This window comes from Egretta garzetta, unplaced genomic scaffold (genome assembly GCF_000687185.1).
Source record: "Egretta garzetta isolate BGI_Z169 unplaced genomic scaffold, ASM68718v1 scaffold352, whole genome shotgun sequence".
NCBI lineage: Eukaryota > Metazoa > Chordata > Aves > Pelecaniformes > Ardeidae > Egretta > Egretta garzetta.
In genome coordinates this window covers 183,825-208,220 of record NW_009258768.1, presented here as the reverse complement: position 1 = coordinate 208,220, position 24,396 = coordinate 183,825, and the positions used below count along the sequence as shown (strand labels likewise).

General features: G+C 39.1%; 2 protein-coding genes across 7 annotated transcripts in view; one reads left to right on the top strand and one right to left on the bottom strand.

Moving 5' to 3' along the window:
- AMN1 (antagonist of mitotic exit network 1 homolog) overlaps positions 1-18,505 on the top strand; it is a 22,341-nt gene extending 3,836 nt beyond the window's left edge. Inside the window, exons 2-8 of one of the 4 annotated variants that reach the window (XR_004841274.1) lie at positions 49-181; positions 3,818-3,962; positions 6,157-6,374; positions 10,197-10,253; positions 13,305-13,416; positions 14,061-14,290; positions 18,421-18,505. Coding sequence is in view for 2 of the 4 variants with exons in the window: in XM_035889054.1 (XP_035744947.1) it covers positions 49-181; positions 3,818-3,962; positions 6,157-6,374; positions 10,197-10,253; positions 13,305-13,416; positions 14,061-14,134 (739 nt within the window). In the remaining 2 variants the exon portion in view is untranslated. Of the gene's footprint in view, positions 1-48; positions 182-3,817; positions 3,963-6,156; positions 6,375-10,196; positions 10,254-11,202; positions 11,324-13,304; positions 13,417-14,060; positions 17,549-18,136; positions 18,205-18,420 lie in introns of those variants that run through there. The other 3 variants (XR_004841273.1, XM_035889054.1, XM_035889055.1) reach the window with 3 other exon arrangements.
- Positions 18,330-24,377, bottom strand: ETFBKMT (electron transfer flavoprotein subunit beta lysine methyltransferase). 3 transcript variants are annotated; one of them, XM_035889052.1, is made up of 5 exons: positions 23,454-24,377; positions 22,724-22,831; positions 21,715-22,159; positions 19,449-19,579; positions 18,330-18,708 (listed from the first exon to the last, which is right to left on the bottom strand). In XM_035889052.1, exons 3-5 carry the CDS (start codon positions 22,032-22,034, stop codon positions 18,344-18,346), a joined length of 816 nt encoding a protein of 271 aa, XP_035744945.1. In that variant the 5' UTR covers positions 22,035-22,159; positions 22,724-22,831; positions 23,454-24,377; the 3' UTR covers positions 18,330-18,343. The 3 variants fall into 3 exon arrangements, with proteins under 3 accessions (XP_035744945.1, XP_035744946.1, XP_009647651.1); XM_035889053.1 differs by lacking the exon at positions 22,724-22,831 and having other exon boundaries at positions 23,454-23,606; positions 24,255-24,377; XM_009649356.2 differs by lacking the exon at positions 23,454-24,377 and having other exon boundaries at positions 22,724-23,443.
- Positions 24,378-24,396: the final 19 nt, after the last annotated feature.

The window sequence follows — 24,396 nt, the reverse complement described above, 5'->3', positions numbered from 1 at the left end:
ATATGTAATGCCTATTTTTGACTGTACTGTAACTTTCCTTTATTTCAGATGCCTTCAGTGTTTGACAAAGAACCTTTCCAGATATGCAGCAGATATTAAGTCAATGCCACCCAACATAAAGGATAAACTGATTAAATTAATGAGTAGGCAAGGGCAAATAACTGATTCAAATATCAGTGAGGTAAGAACCCATTCAAAATTATTCTGTATGTCAATGTTAATACACAAGGATGAACTAAAGTAAAACTGTTTACATGAGACAACAGATAAATTCAGGTCTGCTTACTCTGTACATGGTTTTATAGGTGTTTTTCTTAAACTTCATAATGTTAATAGTCCTGTATAACTAGTAATAAGGTTATGTTTGCAGTGACAAGTAAATTAAAAATATTCTCCCTTCAGTGATAATTGACTTCTGTGTAATCAGCTGGCACACATTATCCTTTTTCAATATGGGAAACTAGACTATATTGCAAACCAGTCTCTGTTCCTGAATGTAGTATGTTTCAAGAAGCTAGTGAATAATTTAGTAATGAACAGGTTTCAGGAACTTGTTAGGTTTCTGTTATGTTCTATTGACATTATGTGCATGATCTCGATATAATTTATTTAAATCTTAATTCTTTGAAATACGATGATGCTAGGGCTAGAAATTGATAGTTCCAAGTTCTCTCATCCCTTTTGCTCACTGATGTGTGTCAGCGTTACAAAATGAAACTAGTTAATGACTTTTCTTTAGCTGTAAATTCAGGGGCACATCTGTTTTGTTATCTATCTACTGTTATCTTGTTTAGCCTCAAAGGCAGGTGTGAGAATTGAGGAAAGCTAAAGGTTGGCCTTGGTGAAACAGAAAATGAATGACTCCCTTTTCATTTCTGCTTTGACCTGTAAATCGTAAGAGGCAAATAGTATCAGTTTCTCGGGGTCAGAATAATGAAGCCAAGACTAGAGGCAGAATCAGAAATACCATGGAAAACTTACGAACAAAAAGTTTTATCTTTAGCATGCACCATTTTTTGATTATACAAAGTAAGTCTGAGTAAAAATCAGTGTCTTATTCATTTATCTTATTTTGGAAAATTTGAGTAGACAGAATTTGGTTGAAGGTATCTTTTCAGTAAGTAATCCTTTCTAAGCATCCTAAGAGATGTATATAATTAAAACCATATGACTGTGTGTGTATAAATGCACAAAACATACTAAGATGTCTTTAGTCTGGAAATAAACTAGAGAGTTTAAGTTACAGTCTTTCCTCTGACACTTTGTAAAATCTCATCTGTCTTTGTCTTCATTCAGCAGTTGATCAGTGCCTTCTCTTGGAGCCTGTTTTCCATCTGACACTGGGATACTCTGTTCTGGTTCTTTTTCTCACTTGTTTTTCCTTTCTCTGATCCTGCAATTTCCTGCAATTCTATTCTTAGCTGTCATCACTTTTCCTGGGCATATTATACCCTAGCTTTCTTTGCTAAGAGTGTCCAGGTTTCTCTCACTTGTGTTTTTAAAAAAATGCTAGCCACCTCTTGGATTTTGAAGTCGTACTGTTTCTCCATACCATTTTGCTTGTCAGTTTTTCTGTTCTTTCATCTTGCAGATATTCTTGTTCCTTGGCATAGCAAAAATGGCTTATGTTGTTTAGCTCTTCTTCCTATTCCGTATAACCAAAGTATTCTATGTGTGGCACATTTGCAATGTCTCATTTAGTCTTCCATATGGATAAGGGATTTTTTTCCTTTGCTGTTGCTTCCGTACTGCCCTTTTCTTTCATAGTCTCCACAGTATTGCAGCTAGATCTGTTCTCTTGGATGTTTCTAGACTATGCTATCTCATTTGCTTTTATGCATGTCCTTTCTTTGGTGGTGTTTAAGCATTTTGCTTAAAGTTAAATTTCTTCCGGTTGAAATTCTGTTAACCTGCACTTATGTATAAACTTCTATTTCATCTGTTACCTACCTGTTCTTGCCCAGATTTGTGTTGTCTTGCATTTTTTTTTCCTTACTCTGCTTTTCTCTTGGAGCAGCCTTCCATGATGCGCATGCTAAACTCCTTATTCCAACTCACTTTTACCATAAAGATCTATGAAGCCATTCGGCATGTGTTCACAGTATATAAATCTATATTTAACCTCCTGTACTTTGCATCCTAACAGTCATTACTCTATCTAAAACTCTTATCTTGAGATAGGTTAGATTTTAGTATATGCATTCAGTGAATATGATTCTGTGAATAACAATAGAAAGCAAACCTCTTAGTAATACCTGACCTTGTGAAGAATCATGGGCTAGGGAAGCTTAATACTCTAGCTACTTTAAATAGGCAGTATTCTGATAGTATTGTTGCTTCTCATTTAGACTTCCTTGCATCTAACCATTCTTTTTCTCATAAGATTACTCATGTGGCTTCAAAACCAGCAGTTTGCTCACTTTTGTTGTGTCCTAGGCAGTTTGGAATTGAGAAGGAAAGCCAACAGTCAAGGAAAGCATCTTGAATAAATGTTGGTGATCACTTTGGCTTTAAGCACATCCTCTCTGGGTTTGGCTGTTTTAATGAATTCAGAAATATGAGTGAAATAAGAGCTGAATGTTATCTTGTGAAAACTACTCACAACTATGTTGTGGGATATGTTGGTTTTGTGGCATAAAGAGACATATTTGAGGCTTTTGGCATTTGGGGAGAAGAAGCTGTCAAAGCTGTCTGAGGTCTGCCGTTCATTTTTCAGAAAGGTTGCAATTATAATCTACTAGAAGCTTTGGGGTTTTTCCAGAAAGCTTATTTGACTGATTCAGTAAGGTTTTTAGCCTATTTTCTATTTGCAGACCAGAAAAACAACGTTCCTTGTAATATCTTTATTGTACCTGTTAGAATGGTGAACCTGAGGAAGAAATAGGCCTTTAACAAGCCCATCAGCTATGCTGTTGTCTTTGCTTGTGTATGGAAATGTACTGTGTGCTTTTAGCCTTGTGAGTTAACAAAGGGAAGGACAAGCCAAATGGGAGTATAAGGTAAATGTGAAAACCTGATCTAACACTTGCCTATTGGTCTGAAGGACAGCTCAGGAAAGATATAGATTGCTTGCACAAGAGGGGGCTATGAACAGTATTTATTAAAAAGTAGTGAGAATCCTTGAAAATTGTATTAGAGGCAATATATATAGCTATTGTTACTAAAATCTGAGGCCTTCCATTGTTTTGGGTCTAAGTTTCATAAATGTCCTCTTGGGGGAGATTTCATAAGAACTCCAGCCTGTGGTCTTGTGGGAGTGAAAGAGCCTATTTAACGAGAATTTGGTACCTCCTCATGGTATGATAATGAGATTGCTTGTTTATGAGAAAAAGTGTGTGTGCAGGTGACAAAAATACTCTGGGGCAAAAGATCTTTAAAATATTGCCTTTATCTGTTCAGCGGATTTAAGTTTTGATTACAGTCAGTATTTTTTTATGCTTTGGATTTCTGCCATCAAAGTTGTGCTAGTAAGTTTGATGGTATTATCCTTGGTAAACATCTGTGCTGGCAGAAACACTAGTATTAGCAACTGTACCATCAAAACAGTACTTCCACTGTTTAAATAGTAGTGTTAATGTGCTCCTACTCTAGATGTGATCATGGAAACTGAACGCTCGTGCTGTAGGAGATGAACTTTTGCAGCAAATATACCATATTTTGTTCAGAGCTTTTAGTTCCTAGGACTGGTAACCCTGTCCTCTAGTGAATATTTTTTAGAAGTTCTGTGTGATCTCTAACATTACAAGTATTTTAGATAAAAATATGCATGTTCTATGATATAGCAGAGTTTGACTGAAATGGTAGGTTTTCATTACAGGTATTGCACCCCGCCGTAGAGTCTCTAGACCTCCGAGACTGTGATATTTCAGATAATGCATTATTGCAGCTTTATAACTGCAAGCAACTGAAAAAAATCAACTTAAATTCTTGCAAAGAAAACAGATTGGGAATCACTTCAGAAGGTATGTTATCTATGCACAGATAACTGGGATCTTATTTCTGTTTTATTTCTCTTGTTAGATTGGAGTAAATTGCAAAAAATATCTAGGGTAAACATTGCTTTAAAAAATCCCCAATGCCACACCAATACTAATTAAAAGTCACTTCAGCGGTGTAAATTATAGGCCTGGAGCACTGATTACCTTATGGGAAAGAGCTATCAGGTTACTATCATGCTAGATTTCTGGTAAAACTATGCTACATTTGATTGTATTTTCCACTTCATCTTAATTATTCCTTCCTCAAAACTTGTTCCAGAGCCTTACCAGTACCACTGGGGTTGAAGTTTTAGGCTTGTGATTTTTAAATTCCTTTCTTCCCTTTTTTAATTAAATGTATTTATTATTAAATAAGCTTATAGCATCTTCTCTGACTTAAGATTTGACTTGCTTTAGGACTTTAGGATTTCAAGTGTTACATTTAACCTCCAGTTTCAAGTTGTATCAGGAGCTTAAAAGAATTAAGCTTGCTGAATTTTATTTCCCACAAGTTTTGTTTTGTCTTTTGACTACAGTTACTCCTTTGCTCCATTGTTAACTCATCCTTATCAAAAATTAAGGCAAAATATTAATTTAGTATTGAGCTAATGTGTACCATACATTAGATCAGTCTTGGTTTGTATTGTCTTACCGCTGCATAGCAATACACTTATCTTCTTACTTAAGTAATTGGTTAAACTTTTAAAAATTGATTTTACTTATTTTCAGTGTCACCTCATTGTTACACTTCTTGACCCCTAAGATATAGTTTGTGATGGTCCATGCCTTCATCTGTCCGCTGATTATTAGTATGGTTCTTAAGGTACCTGCTAAGCCTAGAGCTCTTTATGTATACTTTTCATCTATTTGGATAGAGATTCCTGATTACTTTGCAATTAAAACTGGGAAGTCTAGTTCTTTATTGACAAGTTCCTAGTCCATCCAACTTTACTAACTTTCCTACTTATAAACTGAGCCCTTTTCAAGCTGAGAACCAGTTATGAAGTCTTTAATTTAAGCTGGAACAGTTCTTTATCACTCATCTCAATTACATACAGGAAAAAAAAAGACCCTAACCCACCCCATTTTAAAGCAGTGTTACCTTTTATTAATTCAGTCACAGGTGGGGATTTTTTGGTTGGTTTGGGTGGGTTTTTGTGGTGTGGTATGTTTTGGTTTGTTTTTTAAGAAACCTCCTGGCTACCACATCCAGAAATATCTCATCCCTGTCATTACTAGGAAACATTTGCTCTCTGGGTTGCACATGGAACATTTAGTGTCGTTTGATACAATATCCAGTAGTACTTACTTCTCTGTCAAATTCAACTACCGCTACTGTCTCTTCTGTCGTTCTTTGCGAAGTGGTTCTGACCCAAGCAAGTACTGTTTTATCCATGTTCCTTTGAAGTTCTTGCATAGTAACATATCTTAATGACATTCAACTTTTAATTTCTCTCTATCCAGAAGTGATGTAATTTTCTGTACCTCTGTAATAATCATGTTTCCATCATCCTTGAAATAAATTCCTTTCATGAATTGCATTCATGTGTAGTTTGAACATATGTAGTCTTATTTCATTGACTACCTCCTGACACTTCTGTGCAAATATTTTGGTTGTTACTAACTGTCAGGGCTCTAATGGCCACCACTGGTCTTGCCTGCCATGCCCACCTACACTAGCTGCCCATGGACCTTCAGTCCTGGCCTGAGCTGTGTCATAATGTACCTGGTTCCTGTCCTGCTTCTGAACTATCATTTTGATTTCTTGAATTGACCTCAGACATGCCCTCTTACCTTGCTTTTTGCCTGATACTCACTGCACTGTCAGTGGGACCTAGAACTATCATCAGTCTGCTTTCAAGCCATTGGCTTTTTTTCATGCGCTCACTGAGGTGGTACCTCGTGTACGTAATATCCCTCAGGTATTCTGCAGTATGAAAAGGAATTCAGCATTTAGAAATTGTTATCAACTCTAGCACCGTTCATTGTAATTTACTTTTTCTCATCCTTGAATTAAAAGAAACCAACCACAAAATTATTTCCTTGTACGGAGTCTCGCTGGCATGGCATGAGGAGAAAGTTGAACAGTCAGTGGCCACGGGGGACAGCACACTGGATTCAGCATAGTGGTCATGTTAAAAAATGAATAATTCTTTAAATTGCTCTGTTTTTTTGACAGGTGTAATAGCGTTGGCCTTATCCTGTCCTTACTTGCGTGAAGCGTCTTTTAAAAGGTGCTGCAATATAACTGACAGTGGAGTTCTTGCTCTTGCGCTCAACTGCCAGTTCCTACAAATAGTGAACTTGGGCAGCTGCTCAGGCATCATGGATGCATCTCTGCAGGCCCTAGGAGGAAACTGCAAATTTCTTCACAGCGTGGACTTTTCATCTACTATGGTAACTATGGTGGCAATTGACTAATTGGCTTTTGTTTGTTTATTTTGTAAGATTGTCATGATAAAAATTGAAAGGGAATCTTTTTAGCTCTACTTACTCTTGACAAGATTTAGGACCACAGTTCACTTCCAGTTTCCTCCTCTTAAGGAAAAGGAAAGATATCTTTTGCATCTTGGTAACCAGAAAAATATACATTTTGGTATTACAGCATGTATTCGTGGACCAAAGATAGTATTTTATTAGAATTTATCTAATATTGGAGATTTTTTCAGTATCTTCATTTAGTGCAGTCATTTTCTTCCAAGTTATAAAATAATCCAAAATATTTAATTTAAGGAAAGTAGCATATTGGACAGATTATTGTCTGCTTTCAGTTAAGACAAATTGACTTGAGTAATAATAATATAGGATGTCAAACAATATAAGACCCTAGTAGAAGTAAACACTCCATAACTAGTTCTAGTTCGAGTGACTGTGCTTTCTGAATGGCTTGTCAGAGTTATGTTATGGAGTCAACATGGAAAGAATGACAATTAAAATGTCAGAAAGGGCAGGTAAGAAGATTGGACAACAGTTAGTATTTAGCATGAGAAGGGGGAAATCAGCTCCAACAGCAATACTGTAACATAATTCATAATTACAATAAGATAATGAAGTGAGAGAAAGGATTTTTTTTTTTTTTTTTTTTTTTTTTGCAGTAAGTGTAGTGTTCAGTTGACTGTGATGGTGAGTGATTATGTTGAATGTGAGTCAAGTGCAGAGCATTTGTAATGTGTCAGATCTGGAAAACGGGTAGCAGGCTCTTATTTTAGACGCTATTCTTCTTCTTTCAGTTTTTCCAGAAGGAGGGCATCAAAAGTAATTTAATATTTTCTCTGGTAATTTTCATTATTATCATTTAACTCTTTATTTCTTCAAACTTATTTCATTACTTTTTTGTTCCCTTGCCCCTCTCTTCCTTTGTGCAAAAAGTTTCCCTGTATATGTTTTAAATGCGATGAGATCTTCTTGAGTAACTAAACGTTTCCACACTTTTTCTGGTAATCATGTGATAATACACTAGAATTCTGAATTGCATTTGACTAAAAATGAATTGAAAGTACACTAGATATAAATGAAATAAGTTTCAGTTGGAGCAGAGAAAGTACCTATGGCTCGCGCCCATAGAGATTGCAAGGCCTAACCGTAATCTGTGAAACAGAGAATTTGCTGCAAAGACAGTCTCTGTGCGCATTTCGGACACGATTGTGGTGGAGCGATCCCCCGTGTCCCCAGCGCTGCCAATAAAGAATGCCTGCCTTTTAACACTGCATTGGTGTTACGAGGTTATTTCCCGGCTTCGGTGACATAACCATACTCTGTGTTTGATTGCCAGAATGCATAGTAAAAATATCAAGTAGAACTGGCAAAGCTGTGTGTAAAACAGTGAGAACATTGGACATAAATGAACAGGCAAAGAAGGGCGCAGCTCACTTGCAGGAACAAGGAAGCAGATGTGAGCTGGATTACAAAGGGACCAATTGCCTCAAGGTGATGTAGCCATTTTTAAAATAGGCTATCTGGTGACTGCAAAAGTGAAGTACAATAAGTAGAAGCTATAGAAGTGGTGCAAAATAGCAAGAAGTGGGGCAAGTGAGGCAAGGGAAGGATTGAACTATGAAGATGTAGCTCAGTGTCCCCTATATGCATACAGAGAGTGTGAGTGAAGCTTGGCCTGAAGAACTCTGCCTCACTGGCCCAGGACTGCATAAGAAATCTATTTGTGTTTACTTATCAGTATGTTTATGTAACCATTCTGAGGAGGTAGGTTTTATACATAAACCCTGTACTCACTGCTTTACTTCTAGTGTGCTCTGAATCCCAGCAGCGTTCACAGGTAGAAACACAGGCTCAAGAGTCCAAATCTCTGCACTACTTAAACAGTACATTTCCTCTTTAACATTCATTGACTTGGTGTATGGCAAATAATTGTGGGAAGAATCTTGCCTGAAAGGGCTGTGCGAACTGAAACAGTTTTCTATGTAGGGTGTGGGACAGTTTAGTTATCTGCAAAATGAGTTGGCAAAAGCAGGAGTGTTGCACATTAGCAGTCTTATCTGTCCAGACACCTTTCACGTAGAACAGAGCTGGGTTGCTAATGTAGTTAACTGCCGGTACTGGGCTATGTAAGCCTCTGCTAGAGATGCACGCAGCGTTTGGTGACAACTGGTCTGTGCCAAGAAGCTGATGTATCTGTGGTTTGTACTAGCTGCAGGTGGTTTATCCCCCATATAGGAGTGTATCTCTTGAAGAGGATGGGCAGCTGTGGCATTACAGACCATGCACATAGCTACTTGATAGAGTAGGAAATGATAGCATAGCAGTGGTTACTGTGAGCTCATAGAGGGAAGTGAGGGGATTTTGTTTTAACACAAAACTGATTTAATGCTCTTACGCTGTTGTAACCATATACTCACAAGACAGTAGCATTCAGATGGTCTCTCCAGCATTCAGGCACCAACCAGTCAGTCTGGTTGAGGTTTGTTTTGATGCCACGGAGGATAAAGGACACAGGCTGTCAAATCTTCATCGCTTTAATGGGGTTGTTCTTAGGTTGGTGACCATGCACTGGTTTTGGATGTGCCATTTTAATATCCTTCAGAAACTGGCAGTCGTTACTCTCTCCATTATATCCCACCTATGGGAGTTAATAGAATTAATTGATTTACTGCCCTTTGTCTCCTTGTCTGTGTGTCTTCAGGAGCTAAACGTGCTGTCATCTTGATGACCTGCTAAGCTAGGTACCGATGATACCTGCCATTCTTATAGGCCTTTAGGTGCCTCCATGCTGGGATGTTCCTGTCCATTCTCCATTTGCACCGATCTGACCCTCTCTATTACAGTTTGGTACAGTGACTTGCAATAGAGGGCCAGAAGGAAATAAGACATTTGTGCAACAGGAATCACCAAATCGTTAAACAGAAATGGAGCTTGTGGTCTCTGGATTGTAGCTGGCAGATTTGGCTGAGCCTTACTGTGTGTATTTGATGACTACTATTCCTGCCATCTAATATAAGCTCTATGAAAAAAAACTGTGTGAATGATCTGATATCCAATCCAGTTTTTGAAGTGGGGAGGAAGTTTAATGAATTTGGTTCCCAGAAGCAAATTAATAAATTGGCTTTTCTTGCCTTTCTAAGGAAAGGAACATCTTTTGTCTTTCTCTGTCTTGTAGGTAACCATTGCTTCTTGTCTGTCTGTAACCAATCACTTTGATAAACCTTTTTAGTGCAAGTGTATGACAACTGCTGTAAGACTGCTTGTTTGAGGGGTTTATGTCTTATGTAACAGGTTTGCTTCAAGATAAGTAAAAAGTAAGACAGCAGATAAGACTGCTATGATTACCAAGAAAATTCCTTCAGGGACATCACCAGCAGTCCTGAAAACAGGAGAAAAATAAGTCTAGGTAGAGCAGAAGTGCTTTAAACCTTATAAATTAAAAGTGCCATGTTCTGACCATAACAGAGTACCCACTGTTAAATGAGATAAGGAAGCTGCAGAAATAGCAGTTACACAGTTGGAAATGTCCCAGTAGAAAGCCAGGCTGGATCACATGGCAGTAAAATGCAGCAGCGCTTAATAGTCTGAAAAAAACATACTTGGATAATTTTCTCTACAAGCTTAATTGTGAAGAAAATATTGTAATGTCAAGTGTGTTCAATGACTACAGGGAGTGAAGAAATGAATGTAATTCCCCCCACACCCCCTCCAAATAGCTGTGTTTGAAAGAATTTAGCTTTAACCCATTGTGTTAATAACAATGTGGGGGTTTTTTCTCTTTAGGTAACAGATGATGGCGTTACAGCACTAGTAAGTGGACCGTGTTCAAGAAATTTAAAGGTAACTTACTTAACCTAATAATAAAGAAATGAACAAATAAATACCTGCATTTAAAAAATTGTTATTATCAGTATTACTTCTGATGGATGACTTTTATTGACTGACTTTTGCATTTGTGTACACACTTGCCCTGATTTTGGTTATGAATTGAATATTTTCTGGCTCTCTATAGCAGTGCACCAGACCAGCTTTTTGAAAACCTCAGTCTTTTGACAATGAGTTTTCTTCTGTTGAATGTGGGATGCTTAATTAACTCACGTTGTTTTAGAGAGCTGTCTAATAAATGCAAATGAATGCTTAACTTTTTCCCTCCATTTCTTTGGAGTTATTTCTTGATTCTGTTGAACACTGAGGCAGAATTTGTGATGTGGATAATTTCATGGATTTAAGAAATCAGTTAGCACCTCTGCATAGGTAAATCTCTAACTCATGAAAGCAACTGTGAAAATGAAGTTGTGTTTGCATAAAGGTTCTCTAGGCACTGAGACAGTGATAAAAAGATGGAGAAGAGGCATCACATACCTCTTACTGTAAATGATCTTCTACTTTTCTATATAGTTTGTTTCCTACCTATGTGTGTGTTGTTGCTTTCATAAAGGCTGGTTCTAAATCCAAGATACTCATTGAGAAACTAAGATGGGAAACAAGTCATAGTTCTGCTAGTTTATAGTGTTTGATAAAAAAAACCAACCCTAAACAAAATACCAAATCTGGGTCAGCTGATAGTATTAATAACCTGGAAAAAAGTAGAACTGTTATTGTTTTATTTGGAGAGGAAACAGCTACGTTTGGTTTTCAGGTTTTTTCCCAGCTCATTTTGTCTATTTTGGACAATCTTCTTAGTCTAAGTCTTGTGGTACAAGATGAAATTATTATTTTTCAGACCATAGCAATGGGAGATCTTTTTTTTGTATCCTAGAATTGATTTGAAAATATCTTTGGCTTTTAGCTGGTTACACCTTCAGCTGTAGCAAAACATTGATTCCCGATTTTCTAAACCACCCTGAGACTATGCAGATAGTCTTCATAAGACACCTCTCATATCCAGCTTACGAATGTAAAGCAGTGTGTATCACTGTGATTTGGATTGGGTTATTTGGACTAGGTCACTCTCAAAAGTCTGTAGTACATATGTCTTAAAATGCTAATATTGTAATAAGTTTTCATAAGTTTATTGTAATAAAGTTTGCTATTGAGTCAAGTGGGGTTCTGTAAATTTCCTAGCGGGTTCCGAACTATTTTCCAGCAGTGTTGGTATAATTACTCTGTCAGTATTATCTTCCCTCTTCTGGTTTATTACTGTCCATAGTTCGCAGAGAACTATATTCTTGTAAGCCCTTTTTCTTCGAACCATAGAAATGCATTTGCATTTATTTTTAATAAAAATTTCCAGATTACAAAATGTGGCCTTTGGTGTTTTCCTGGTCACAATGCTGTAGTTACTACTTCTTTGCAAGTGTTAAGGCTTGCTTTTGTGTGTGCTATGCATGGATGCCCGTGGAAGCTGTACTAGATCAGGAAGAACAAGTTAGGTAGCTTAGGTAAGACCTGCTTCATCTAGAAGTGTTTGAGAAAGTAATGTTGAGGGGGTGAGCTTTGATTTCAGAAGAACTAATGGGAAATTTCAGTCATGCCAGACGGAATAGTAGTATGGATTTTGCTTGTTTGTTTTCCTGTGCTCAATACCTGTTTCCACTTTCTTAAAAGCCATCTATTTAAGTGCTTTTGCATTTATTTTTTTTTGGGTAGGGTTGGGGGGTTTTTTTGGGGGGGGGGGCATCAGTCTATGCAGTTTTAATAAGGCAAAATTTAATGTTTTTCTGTGGAATGACAATTTTAAAAACAAAAGTTTTGTTCTATCAGTATAAAAAGCTAGAACAGTTTAGGTTTTTTGGTTTGAAAAAAACTTACTAGAGAATATGGAATTATTTGCTACAATCTTTTATTCAGTGTAACTCTTCCTTCTCTGTGTCACAGTCCTCATACCTCTTTCATGTCATCAAAGTGTAAATTTATAGACTGATCTAATATCAGGTACACAGTGAAAAAAGTAGGGTCTTAAGATTCTCAAACTGTAACTAGCAGGCAGATTTATAAGTCTTTTTACTTCATTCAGAGGCATTCAGATTCTACATTTCACTCATTTGTTAAAAAAAACTAAAGCCTATACATATATCAGCTTTTTTATATCTTGCTTCTGTGAATACAGTTCTTGTTTTCTGTGTCATCACTCTGTACAAAGCTGCATGTATTACAAAAGGTCCCTTTCATTTCTGTGTTGTTCTTTAAAGATCCTTGCAGTTTATAATTTGGAAAGCCACCCTTTCACAATAAAACAATGGGGGTTTTTATTTTTGCGCTAGGATCCCCAAAGGATATTTTCCCAAATCCTATTTTCATTAGATTTGGTAGTCTCTTTTCTGCATTTCTTCATGTATGATATATTTATTGATATGTAAGGCAGTTTAGAGGGGGGGAAAAAAGTTGGTAATAATATGTTGATGTATTCTAAAATTATTCTTTCTCTACCACATACAATGGACATAACTGCACAAAAATGAAGAAGAGAGCAGGTTTTAGTCTAGTCTTGGAAGAAGTTCTTAAACTTCTTGTAGGCACATAGATAAGATACTAGGAGACTCAGCAGAGATTAATGAATCCTGCCTGTTACAAAACCAGAGAATTCAGTTTGGGTTCTGTTCTCCTGGACAACACATTGCTAAGAGAATGTGTCATAGGAAAACTGATGGGACTCAAACACCATAGAATCTCATTTAAGAGTTTTCTCAGTTGTCTTGAATGATATGTGTGTTTTGGGAAAACTCAGGTTTATGTTTTTAGTTTTAACTCTTCATAGACAAGCTTTCTTATTTTTCCTGAGAGTATTTTCCTGGTCTGTACAGGACCACATATGGGGTCAATGCACAGAGGAGTAGTAGGTCTTAATTTCTTCTGGGTGAGGGTCTCTGAAAATTGCTGGGCAAAGCAAAGCGCTGCCTCCAAAACTGCAGGTGCTCTGACAGGATTTTGTTACTACTATTTTTGTAACAGGAGATCCACATGGAACGCTGTGTGAACCTGACCGATGTTGCTGTGGAAGCGGTCCTTACTTGTTGTCCAAAGATACACATTTTTCTGTTCCATGGATGCCCACTGGTGACAGGTAGGTCAAACTGTGCAGGGAGTAAGAAGAGCAATTACTTCTTGATAATATCTTCCTGCTCTCCAGAAAAGCACACTATACTTTGTAAATAATCCCAAACAAATAATAACTTAATAGATAAAATAATAATCATACACTGAGATTTTCAAAGCAAGGAGACAGTTTTGCTTGGAAACATCGCAACCTTCAGAGAGGGATTTTTTGTTGTTTTGGAGTTTGGATTTTTTTCTTTCCTTCCCCCCACCCCAGCATGCTGATAAAGAGCCAAAGTTGATAAGATTTCAGAAAAATACGTTAGCATATTAAAACCCTACTCTATTCCAAAGTATGGAACAGCATCCATTGAAGAAACAGTGGAATGGAGTAGGACTGGTGAGCCTGAAAAAACCCCAAACTTAAAGGTTGTGATCTATCTTGCGATTTTTAAGTTCAGTTGGTTGGTGATGCTTTACAGTTATGTGATTGGAGAGAGAACGGAGTGGTTTTGAATTACCACAGGTACAGCTGCAGTGTGATGATGTAATAGAAAGATGAGAATAAATGCAGATATACAAATGAATTCTTTTACTGTTTACCAAATTTCTAAACACCACCTGTATGTATTCTGAATGAGTAACAAGAAATTCCTTGGGTTTTTTTTGCAGATCGTTCCCGAGATGTTTTAGAGCAGCTAGTCATATCAAACAAAATCAAGCAAGTAACGTGGACTGTTTACTGATTATTTATTGTGTACATGAGAGTGGAAAGTTTACAGAACGGAGAGCTCTTTCAGAAAACGAGCACCTTGGAGAAGCAGCTGGTGACTTTTGTACCACCAGATTGCTTCCCTCCTTGTTCCCACCAGAGGTCTCCATCGCCATTCCAGTCCTTGCCTGTGAGTCTGGGCTTCCCCATTGTCTCTACTTCAAGCCCTGTCTGTCTTTGCATCGCTGATCATGCTTCATTAAGAGGAAAGTTAAACTATAATTAATACTACACCGACACCGCTCGGCCTCCTTGAAGTATCAGATTTGGCTACTACTTACCATCTTTTAGCATTTTAGCTACATACACAAGCCCAATTTAAGTAAGTCTCTGTTCTGATGTTGAAGTCTGAGAGAAAAGTTGCAACTCAAAGTACCAAGCCCAAACATAGTATTAGCACTTAGGCAGAAGTGTCTGTAAAGTTGGGACTTCAATCTGACAAAAGTCAACAGACAGAACTGGTGAATGGAGGTGGCGTTAACAGCAATGCAAATGTACTTTTAGTAGTAACAATGAGTCGCCTTTCACCATGTACTTTTGCTGGATCTGGAGGAACACTGTAGGTACCTTTCTTTTGGTGTTGCTGATGCTGCAGGTTTCTGGGTTTATTTACCACCAAATACTTGCTTGATTTTTATACGTCCAAAAGTACAGCCTGTGAACATGTAAACATGTAAACTTGCTTTGAAATTCTTGTGGTGACTTAGCAGATTTCAGAGTAGTAGCTATGACCAATAAAATAATCTTGTATATGGGCAAATATTTATTTGCTCCGGCTTTTGCCCATGTTCCTGCATGAAAATCCTTTTAGGGAACAAAACATTGGTTCTCATAAGCATAGCTGTGAGTGAAATAGGACCAAATTTAGTGTCTGAATACATGAATCTCAGGATGGTAGAGTTCAGCAGAGTATGTGTTCTGCTGTATGCAGTTTATTGTATCTCCAGTGGCCTCCAGAACCTGAAAATAACAATTTTTTATATGTTGTTCAGTTGTAGTCATACTAAAGAAAAAAAGTAATCAAAAGTGTAGAATGAATTTCTTACCTGATGGAGCTGTGATCTCATCAGAATTATAAGTCATGTTCATTGGCTTTCTTGAAACAGCATAACATCTAGTAAGACTTCTATGATTTATATATTAAACTTTTTAAAATGCTAGCAATTTTAGCATGATACAGGGCAGGTAGCACATTAGGTTGATTTACAATTTAACACTTGTCATAGTCACACTCGTTTTAAGTGTTGCAGAAATAAGCTGGTCTTCTACTAATCTACGTAAAGTTCAGGTCAAATTGCATGGAAGATAATAACGTATGTTGCATCCAGCAGTATTAAAGGATATTATGATACCTGACAATATTCTCTGTTCTTCTGTTGATTATATGGTTTATGGAAGAGCAAGTCCATTTAGAAAACTTGTTCAAACGTAACTGAAAGCATAATTTTAAAACGCTGGTGCCTAAATCCCTGACTCTTGTTGCATGGAGTACCATGGCTCAGCCCAGTGACGAATGTGTTCCTCTGATACCTATAGGTATAACTGCACTGGTACAAACCGTTCCTGCGACCAGGAGAAGCTGGTTTTGCTACATTAGCAACTAGCACATGAAGGCTGCAACTGCAGCAAATCCTTGGACCAGATAGAGGCCTAAGAACTTAATCTACTGTGGTTTATTCCCTTTTTTTTTTTTGGCTAAAGAGTAGTTTCATTGTTTTGCCCTGTGGAATCCCTGGTATCAATGAGGGCCCATCATTCATTAGAACTCCTGGACATGAGTTGGCAATAAATTTGGTTTGTGCTATTTTTCATGTTGATCCATCTAGCTGATTAGGCAGCAGTAATCTCAAGGAAGTAAAGCATAAGTAAACCAGGCTGCCAGCCCTGGTTTCAGGAAGGGTACCACAAAAAGAGTAAGTAGAATTGTAAGCGAACTCAAGTGGGAAGGGGCTTCAGGAGGTTTCTGGTCCAACCTCCTACCCAAAGCAGGGCCAGCTCAGAGCTCAGACCAGTTTAGTCAGGGCTTTATCCAGCCAAGTCTTGAAAAACCGAAGACTGAAGAGCTTTCACAACCTTTTAAGGCAACTCGCTCCACTGCTTGACTGTATTCATGGTGGAAAAAAGTTTTCCTTCTATCTTGTTTGACCCTATTTTGTTCTAGCTTACACCCTTTCTCACTGGAAGAGCCTGGCTCTCGTCCTGACAACCTCCTCATAGGTGAGAGTGGGCTGCTCATGGGTCCCTTGAAGCCTTCTCCAAGCTGAACAAACCCAGTTCCCTCAGTCTGTTACTGTAAGACATGGAACTATAACATAGCATGGTGATGGGCACCAGACTCTCAAGTGCTACATCCAGAAAGAAAATTATTATAAAGACCACTAAAATATGTAACAGCAAAGGACACTTAAAAAAAATTGTCTGTGGGACAGTGCTGCTGCTAATCTCACCATCAAAGTTGTCCTTTTCCCCCTTGCTAATGTAACCTTAGATTTGTTACGTTGAAGGCAAATGAAGCGTATACTGTGTCCTTAAACATGCATGTAGATTTACTGTCTTCTCCTATAGCCTCTTCTAAATGTGTAACCTAGTGGTATATCCTCACCCTGTGCTTAAAAATATGTACAATGCTGCAGTGAATCAACACTGTATTTTTAGGTTTGAAAGTTTAATGTAAGTCATTGTAAGACTTTCACTGTCAGAGCTTGAGTCTGCTCTCTTGTGTGTTTATTGCTAGCATAATGCTACTGGAATATTTTTTGATTCAAGTTAAATCAGTAATTTTCAACAAATGTTTATAAGCACGGGGTGAAGTGGGAGAAGAATATCATGTATACACTTACTGCTTCATATGCTGTATTGTTTGGATATTGTTATTGTTGTAAATTGTTGGTTGAGCACTGTAGAATATTCACATATTGTTCTTGTAAATCTTCTATGTGGATAATTCTGAAAACTTACTAAATTATATTTTATGACCATGTACATCTGAATGTGCTCCTAAACATCCTACTTCATAAACACTATGGTTTTCTGAGTGAGTACCACATACTCTTTCACATTTGTAAGCTTCCACAACATCACGTGGTATTTGGATGGTTGTAGGTGTATTTTGTTCTATTCTGCAGTCACTAGTTCCCTGTCACTGCTTGTTCAACAGTTCAGTGCTGGAGGTGACAGTTCTTCTAAGACTGCTCTGAAACCATTGGTTTCTTCTTCAAATGGCTGCATTTATAGTTTCCTACTTGTGGATCAATTTATTTTTTTCATTTTAACCTGCAGCGGGTTCTTTGTTGACAGATGTAGCTGAGAATGATTCCAGAGCTTGTAGTCCAGCATCTCCTCAAGAAAAGAGAAAAATAATTAGATCTGACTTTTATTCCCTGTTTTTATTTAGTTACCTTCTGTTAAGAAACACCACAGAAGGAAAGATTTCTTCATCCCTCACCAGCTTCCCCTGATGCTAGATTCCCTAACTTTGCAGGGGTAAAAAAGGTAATGTAGATCACTTTACCCTAGTCACTCAGGGATACAGTTACCCTATAGCTACTACTATTTAGTCACCTTCCACTGGCTGGAGTTCAAGAAGTATAGTTTAGATTTGTGTGTAACTCCTAAAGAATCACTCCAGGAACTTCAAGGAAGAGTAATTTTTTATTATAGAGGGGAAGGGGGAGATTCAAATGAGTTACTTTGACATTCAGAAGAGAAACCCAGAAAAAGAGCAAGGCACTTTAAGTTGAGCATAGTGTAAGCTAATAATCTAGCGGAGAGTTTTATGAAGGAAAGCAATAATCTCTGTAAATAAGATGCAAAAGTCAGTGGAGTAACCTTTCAGCCACTGCCTTCTCCCCACAGCAGTATGCTGGATGTCCCAAACATTTCACAATAGCATCAGAGAGCAAGCTGTTGAATACACATGAAAAACATCAAGCATGCAAACTCTTACATGTAACTTGTCTTTGGATTTGCACTTCAGCACAGGCCCCTTTGAATACAGTTTGCATGTCATTTTTACCTCAAATGGAGCAAAAGCCTCAGCAAGTATGACTGAAATCAGTACAGTGAAGGTACAGTAATCTGCTTGGCATCAACAGGTATGTTCCACGTTTAGTTCCCATTTTTATTTTACATACTTGGGGAAAAAAGCCAACCAAGTGAGACAACATTCATTAGAAAGCCAGCTTCAACAGTTTTCTAAGCTATTTGAGGGCTGGTAACTCCAGACAATACTTGATGTTAATCCATTGTTTTCTTGTCTAGTATACTCAGGAAGTGAATATTCTATAACTTTGTGCAGCTGACTGCGAATGCTGTGGCGTAAGAACTGATGCCTGCCAGGGTCACCAATCAGCACTTCTGTTTGCTGGATCCTGATGTGTTTCCTCAGCCAGTGATGCAGACCATCGGCAAGTTGTTCATCATAAAACATATCTCCCAGTACAATGAGGTCCCAGTTGCCGGCTTCTGAATTAATGATGTTCTTAATGGTGATGGGGAAGGGATTCAAGTGGTTCAGTTCACAGTTCAAGATCATTGCCATTCCTGCAACTGAATAAAAGTCAAAGTAAAATGAAAGTTACAGTTTTGAATTCAGTCTTCAGCCCCCTTACAAATTTCCTTGACACATCTTTCAATTTCATCTCAAATATTTCTGTTTATCCTATCTAGAGACTTTCACAGTTTCCATTATGGGTCAAAATCTGCCATAAAGTGATGGAATTTTATCCTTATCACAGCATAACACAGGAAAGAACTATTCCTGGAATGGATACCAATGGAAACCAATCATGGAATCAAACCAGAATATCCAACTGTCTTAATCTGTGGATATATTTCCTCCCTAACCAGTGAGTAATTCAATTATGAATAAACTGAATTCATAAGTCAATTATGGAAAAACAAATTCTGGGGGAAAAGGCAAATTCTAGGCCCTAACACATGAAAGTGCACGAAAATGCTATGGTCCTACAGAGAAGCCAACTTGCTGCCTGCACTTGGACTTCTTTTCCAAACCAGCCATGATGGTGTATTGGCAACACTTGATAGAAACTTTGCTCTTGGTTCACTCTAAGGATCTATGGAGACCCTACGACGATACACTCAGTGCAAGAGCGGCTGGTACAGCCCTGCTTTTAATACTGGCAAAATCACATTTTTAGCATTCTTAGGACTCTGCTTGGAACCTGAATCTCTTCCAAATGGTGCAAGGAAAAGTCTGTGTTAAGTGTGCTTTAAAAAAATCAATAAATATCTTTACACAGAAATGGAAAAAAAAAAAAAGGCCTTACTAGGGTCAATGTCATTAGCAAGGACTTGCGCTGCACCACTCATCACAGCAGCTATTGCTGTTGCTCCACATCCACTTCCAAGATCCAAAACCGACCGTCCTTTAACAACGCGTGGATTATCTAAAATATACCTGAAAGGAAAAACTGTTAAAACAATGAACAAGATTATGCAAATTTCTGTTTTGCATTACACTGCATAAGTGTTCTTGTCATACACTTAATGAAGCATGGTATCTTAAAAACACTATTCCACATGTGTGGCTGGTACATAGCTCCTTATTTGTCTCTGCTGATATAAAACCCAACAGCCATCATCTTTCTCCCTTACTTCTCCTTAATGGCTTCTAGATCCCAGCACATCTGTCTGCAGAGTCCTAGGAGTCCAGACTGGGAGAACAAAAGACAACTTACCCTGAAACTAAACCGTTCAAGCCATTGAGAGACCATGGCAGGAAGGTCAATACCAGGACTGAAGATACAAAATACCCAGGTCAGGAGCCCAGGAGACACGAGGAGGAGCTGACATCCCATGCCTCTTGTCCTACATTTCATCACAAGAAATCCTACCAGGCAACTTGGACATGTACCACTTGGTGCTTGTGAGGATGTGGTTATGAATCTAATGAGTGAAACTGGCTCAGTTTCAATGAAAATCACCTTATCCTACCAGCTCTAGCACCCAGCTTTGTTACACTCTTACCATAATGTTGCAGCATTATTTGCCACTTTGAAGCTCTACAGATGCTCCCTTTTCTGAGGGCACCAAGGCAGAACACTGTGCAGAGGCTCAGCAGCTCAGCTCTCTGGCCACGCAGCCCCTGGGGCCTTCAGCTCTCTGAGGACAGCCCATAATTCACCAACAGGGTGGAGGACAAGGATGGGGCCTCCACAGAAAGTCCTCCATTTCCCCTTTCTAGGGGCTATGCTTGGATTTGTAATGACTTTCCAGCCGTAACTTTGTATAGAGTGTGATCTGGCCTAAAGCTGCAAGTGCCTTGCTTCCAGCTGAGCAGTTCTCAAGTTACCGCTAATGATTGTGGTGACTTAGGACAGCCGGAACCGACTGTATCCCCTGGCACACACACAGTGCATTGCACCGCTCTTGGAGACTGCTGCCTGCCATGCTGGGTTATGGAGGTATCTTAGGTTACACCAAGAGGAACAGCTTGAAATAGGAGACTCCTGATGTTACGGCAATGCCAACTGAAAGGAGCACGGTTGCGGAAGCAGCTTGTTTTCATGCTCCCTTTTTCTTTTTACTTTGCCAGGTTATGCAGCTAATTTCTGACACTCCCAATACATCAAAACAAGTGCATAAACAGTAAGTCAGTAAAGCGGTGAAATGCCAGATAATTATTATTGCTACCCAAATACCTGGGCACATGAATCATGTGATAACAAAATGCAGGAATTATCTTACCTAATTTAATTACACAGTGGTTAGGAGCACGCTAGTTCATCTGCATGGCAGGCTAATCAACTCACAATTTAACTGCAAGACTCATCTTTTTCCTGGTCAAAACTGCCTTCCTATTTATGCTTCTTGCAGAAAAAAAGCAAAGCTCCAATTCAGATCCTTCCCTTTCATCTACGTGGGGAATGTCTGACAGCCTGTTCTTTGCTGTAAGAATTCTTATTAACTTTTTCTGCTGTTCAAAGTGAGAGATTTGATTTTACAGAATAAAAGAACTCTAACTAGTTCCTGGGAGTCAGGAACATTAAAGGCGTTTTGACACTAAGTGGCCAAAGTCAAGATGTGGCTTCTGATGTGACTAAAAGACAGCCACAATAAGGCTTGGCAATAAGGCTGCTGAAATCCTAAATGAGGAGAGTGATTCAGGCCAGCCAGCACTCCAAATGCATCAGCATAAACCTACTTTCCTCAACAGACTAGACATCCATCCACACTCCTGTCTCCCACCAAAAAACCCCCACGTGTTATGACAAAACAGCAATCTTCCTGTTCGGAGCGACAATGAGTGACAGAATTAAACACCTTGCTAGGTTTTTGATTGCAACTGCACAGCCCTTCCACAGATCCAAATTCAGCCCAGTTGTCAACCCATGCATCATCACTGAGGACAACAGATTTCAGCTTAAGAGTCATAAGTTGTTCTATGTGCAGCAGGCACTGAAACTTCACTGCCAACCTGCAGATATTGCGTCTCCTCTATAAGCAGAGAGGAACATGGATAACGCGTGCTCATACAAGGCAAATACACATTGCTAGGAATCACTACAAGCAGAGGTGATGCACGCTGCATACCTGGAAAGGGCTTGGCCTCCTGGCCAGTAAATTGCCCAAAACGGGTCCCCGTAAGGCCACAGGTCAGGTTTTTCCTTCCAGAACCTGCAGCGAGGGGTGAGGAGGCGCAGCCGTATCTCTGGTGTGAGGTGCCCACTGCTGGTGACCTCCGTGTTCTCCTCCAGAAATGCTCTCACCTCAGGGTCCAGAGACTTGCCGGCACTCCAATGGCAGCAACGCTTCCAGCGCAGAAAGGGGCCTCCCCTCCTGCTCCTCCAAGCCTTGGCAAAGGTGTTCTGCCTGCCCAAGAGGAGGAGCCACTTCCAGCCACGGAAGGCCATGTCTCCCCAAAGACAAACCCTCCCCAGGAGAGCTCGGAGCACAGCTTACTGATGAGCACAGCAGGTGATGAGGCAGAAAGCTTGAAACAAACTCAAAGGATGTTGTTTTTCATAGTGATGGATTCCTGAAAGGAGAACAATGGAAGAACTACATAAGTGATGTTTCTTCAGTGACTTCAAGGCTATGAACCACCAGAGCTTTAAGAAGAGAAGGACCACGTGCTGTTGTGTGACCATGAATGTGTGCATTGCCCTTGCCCAAAGAGCCTTTCAGGTCTGAAAGAAGTGGTATTTAAGGAAGAAGCCATTGGGAGACCCATTCAGGAGAGTGCTATAAACATGTCCCGTGAGACACAACCAGTTAGTGGGACAGCCGAGAGTGCTAAAAACTAAACATGCAGCCTTTTAACATCTCCCTCCCTCTGCCTTAAAGACAGACACACAGCAAGCTACTCCCATTTAAGTCTCTTCCAGCAAATCTTAGGATTTGCATCAGGGCTCTGGCATTGCAGGACCTACAGATGTGACAAAGGTTATCAGTAGGTTGCTTGAGAGATACCATTAATTACTGGTTTTATAATGGTGAATGAGTCTTTTATATGAAAGCATCTTTTTAACTCAAATAATTAAGGGATTTCTGCAAAAGGCTTTCCTCTTTCTCCCTCAGATCCAAAAAAAAAAAAACAAACCCCAAGAACTGATCTGAATCCGAATACTCCCAATTTGTTGCATTTCAGTCTTCATTTTAAAGGATCAGTTAGTCTTATGGTACCATAGTCTCAGGTGGATGCTTTCAGCTGTAAAAGAAAGTAGACCTCCATCACAGCAGCCCACTCCCTGTGAGAAACTATATCAATGTGCTCCAAGCTGTCTAAAGAGAGAGAAACTGAATCTGACACATTCTTAAAAATGAAGTTTTTAAAAGGTGAGACATTCAGACTAGATGAGCTCACACTCAAGAAGCCTTCTGGCACCACTCAAGGCCAGTTTTCAGGTCACAAGCAGCGAAGAAAGGAGGATGGGAGACTGGTACATCAGAGGTTAGACTCATTTAAGCATCAGGAGAATGGAGAGCGGAGAGCCACAGCACTTCATGACCACAGTCTCCGCATCCACCATCTCTGGCAGACCCTGGGTCTTCCTTACGCTGAGCCTGCGCATATCCTTACCAAGCAGTGGCCTGAAGAGAGAGCATCTGTTTTCCTGCCCTCCTGCTCAGATCTCCGACTTCATCCATCCTTTACTATTTCCATATCTTTTTTCATTCCTCATCTCGCTCTCTAATTTCTTTTCAGTAACTCGGACTTACTCGCCTCAGGTGTTGAACCTCCCCCCAAGCCAATGACCAGAGAAGCATTTAAGGCCTGTGCTTCTACATCAGCAAGACTGCAAGTACGAACATACACAAGAGAAACTCACTCTCTATTTTATGACTGTTTTCTCTCTTCCGCAGTGGTTTTCATGAAAAAGCAGAACGATGCATGAAGAAAGTCAGCTTCTGCCCACCCCTGCCGATTTTTCACAACAGAAGAATTGTGGCCAGCTTTGCCATTGAGAGCTGTGCAGGTTGTCCTTAAAAAAAACAAGACAAGGGGACAATAGGAAAAATGGGCTAATACAACAAAGCCGTTAACACTTTGTGGTTCATGAATCCAGGTTTGCCTTATTTGTCTGTATCTTTACTAAAGCTCATATGTGTTTAGCGGCATTTTTTGTTGTGTGCTGGCCTCTGCTTTAGGTGCTGGGTTTAGTTTGATTGCTTACTAAAATGTTAAGCTGTGAACTCCCCTCCCCGTAGGATTCTGCTGTTTAGGCTGATAGTCCAGTTAAGTCTTTGTTTAAATCATTGGCTAAAGGCTTTGTATTTTTATTACAAATAAATACACGTGACTGAACATTTTGCTTTTTTCCCACATTTGAGAATGCCATTCAGCAAAGTCCATGTAATTAATGAATGTAATTAACGAATGCCTGCCTTCTTGAAGGCAGAGCTAGATAATCCCCATCTGCCTATGGGAAGCATGAAGTTAACTGAAATCAATCAGAGCTAAATCTTGCCAGCTAATGCTGCATGCTGTTTTTCCCCATGAGTTGCTGCAAATCAGCAGGCCTGAAATCCGGTAGCATGTATTTTGCACTGCCTGTCACGATGGTTACTCTTTTTCAATTAATCGCCTAGAGAGAAATATCTGCCAAGAGCTCTGTGCTCAAAATGCCAACCTGAACTTAAGTGGTTAGTGCAGGAAGGCACAGTCGGGATGAACATCCTTGCATTTGAGACTCCTGGCCTTCCCTGCTTATTGGGAACAAAATTAGTAGGCGAGTAGAACTTGAACAAGGGGACAAAAAACAAAAACAAGCA

Bases quoted from the DNA above. Each gene is read 5' to 3' on its own strand.
- ETFBKMT (XM_035889052.1), bottom strand. From the start codon at position 22,034: ATGGCCTTCCGTGGCTGGAAGTGGCTCCTCCTCTTGGGCAGGCAGAAC. The intron at 19,580-21,714 runs GTATGCAGCGTG...TTTTCCTTTCAG, and splicing joins GGAGGCCAAGCCCTTTCCAG to GTATATTTTAGATAATCCAC. The intron at 18,709-19,448 runs GTAAGGCCTTTT...ACTTTTATTCAG, and splicing joins TGCTAATGACATTGACCCTA to TTGCAGGAATGGCAATGATC.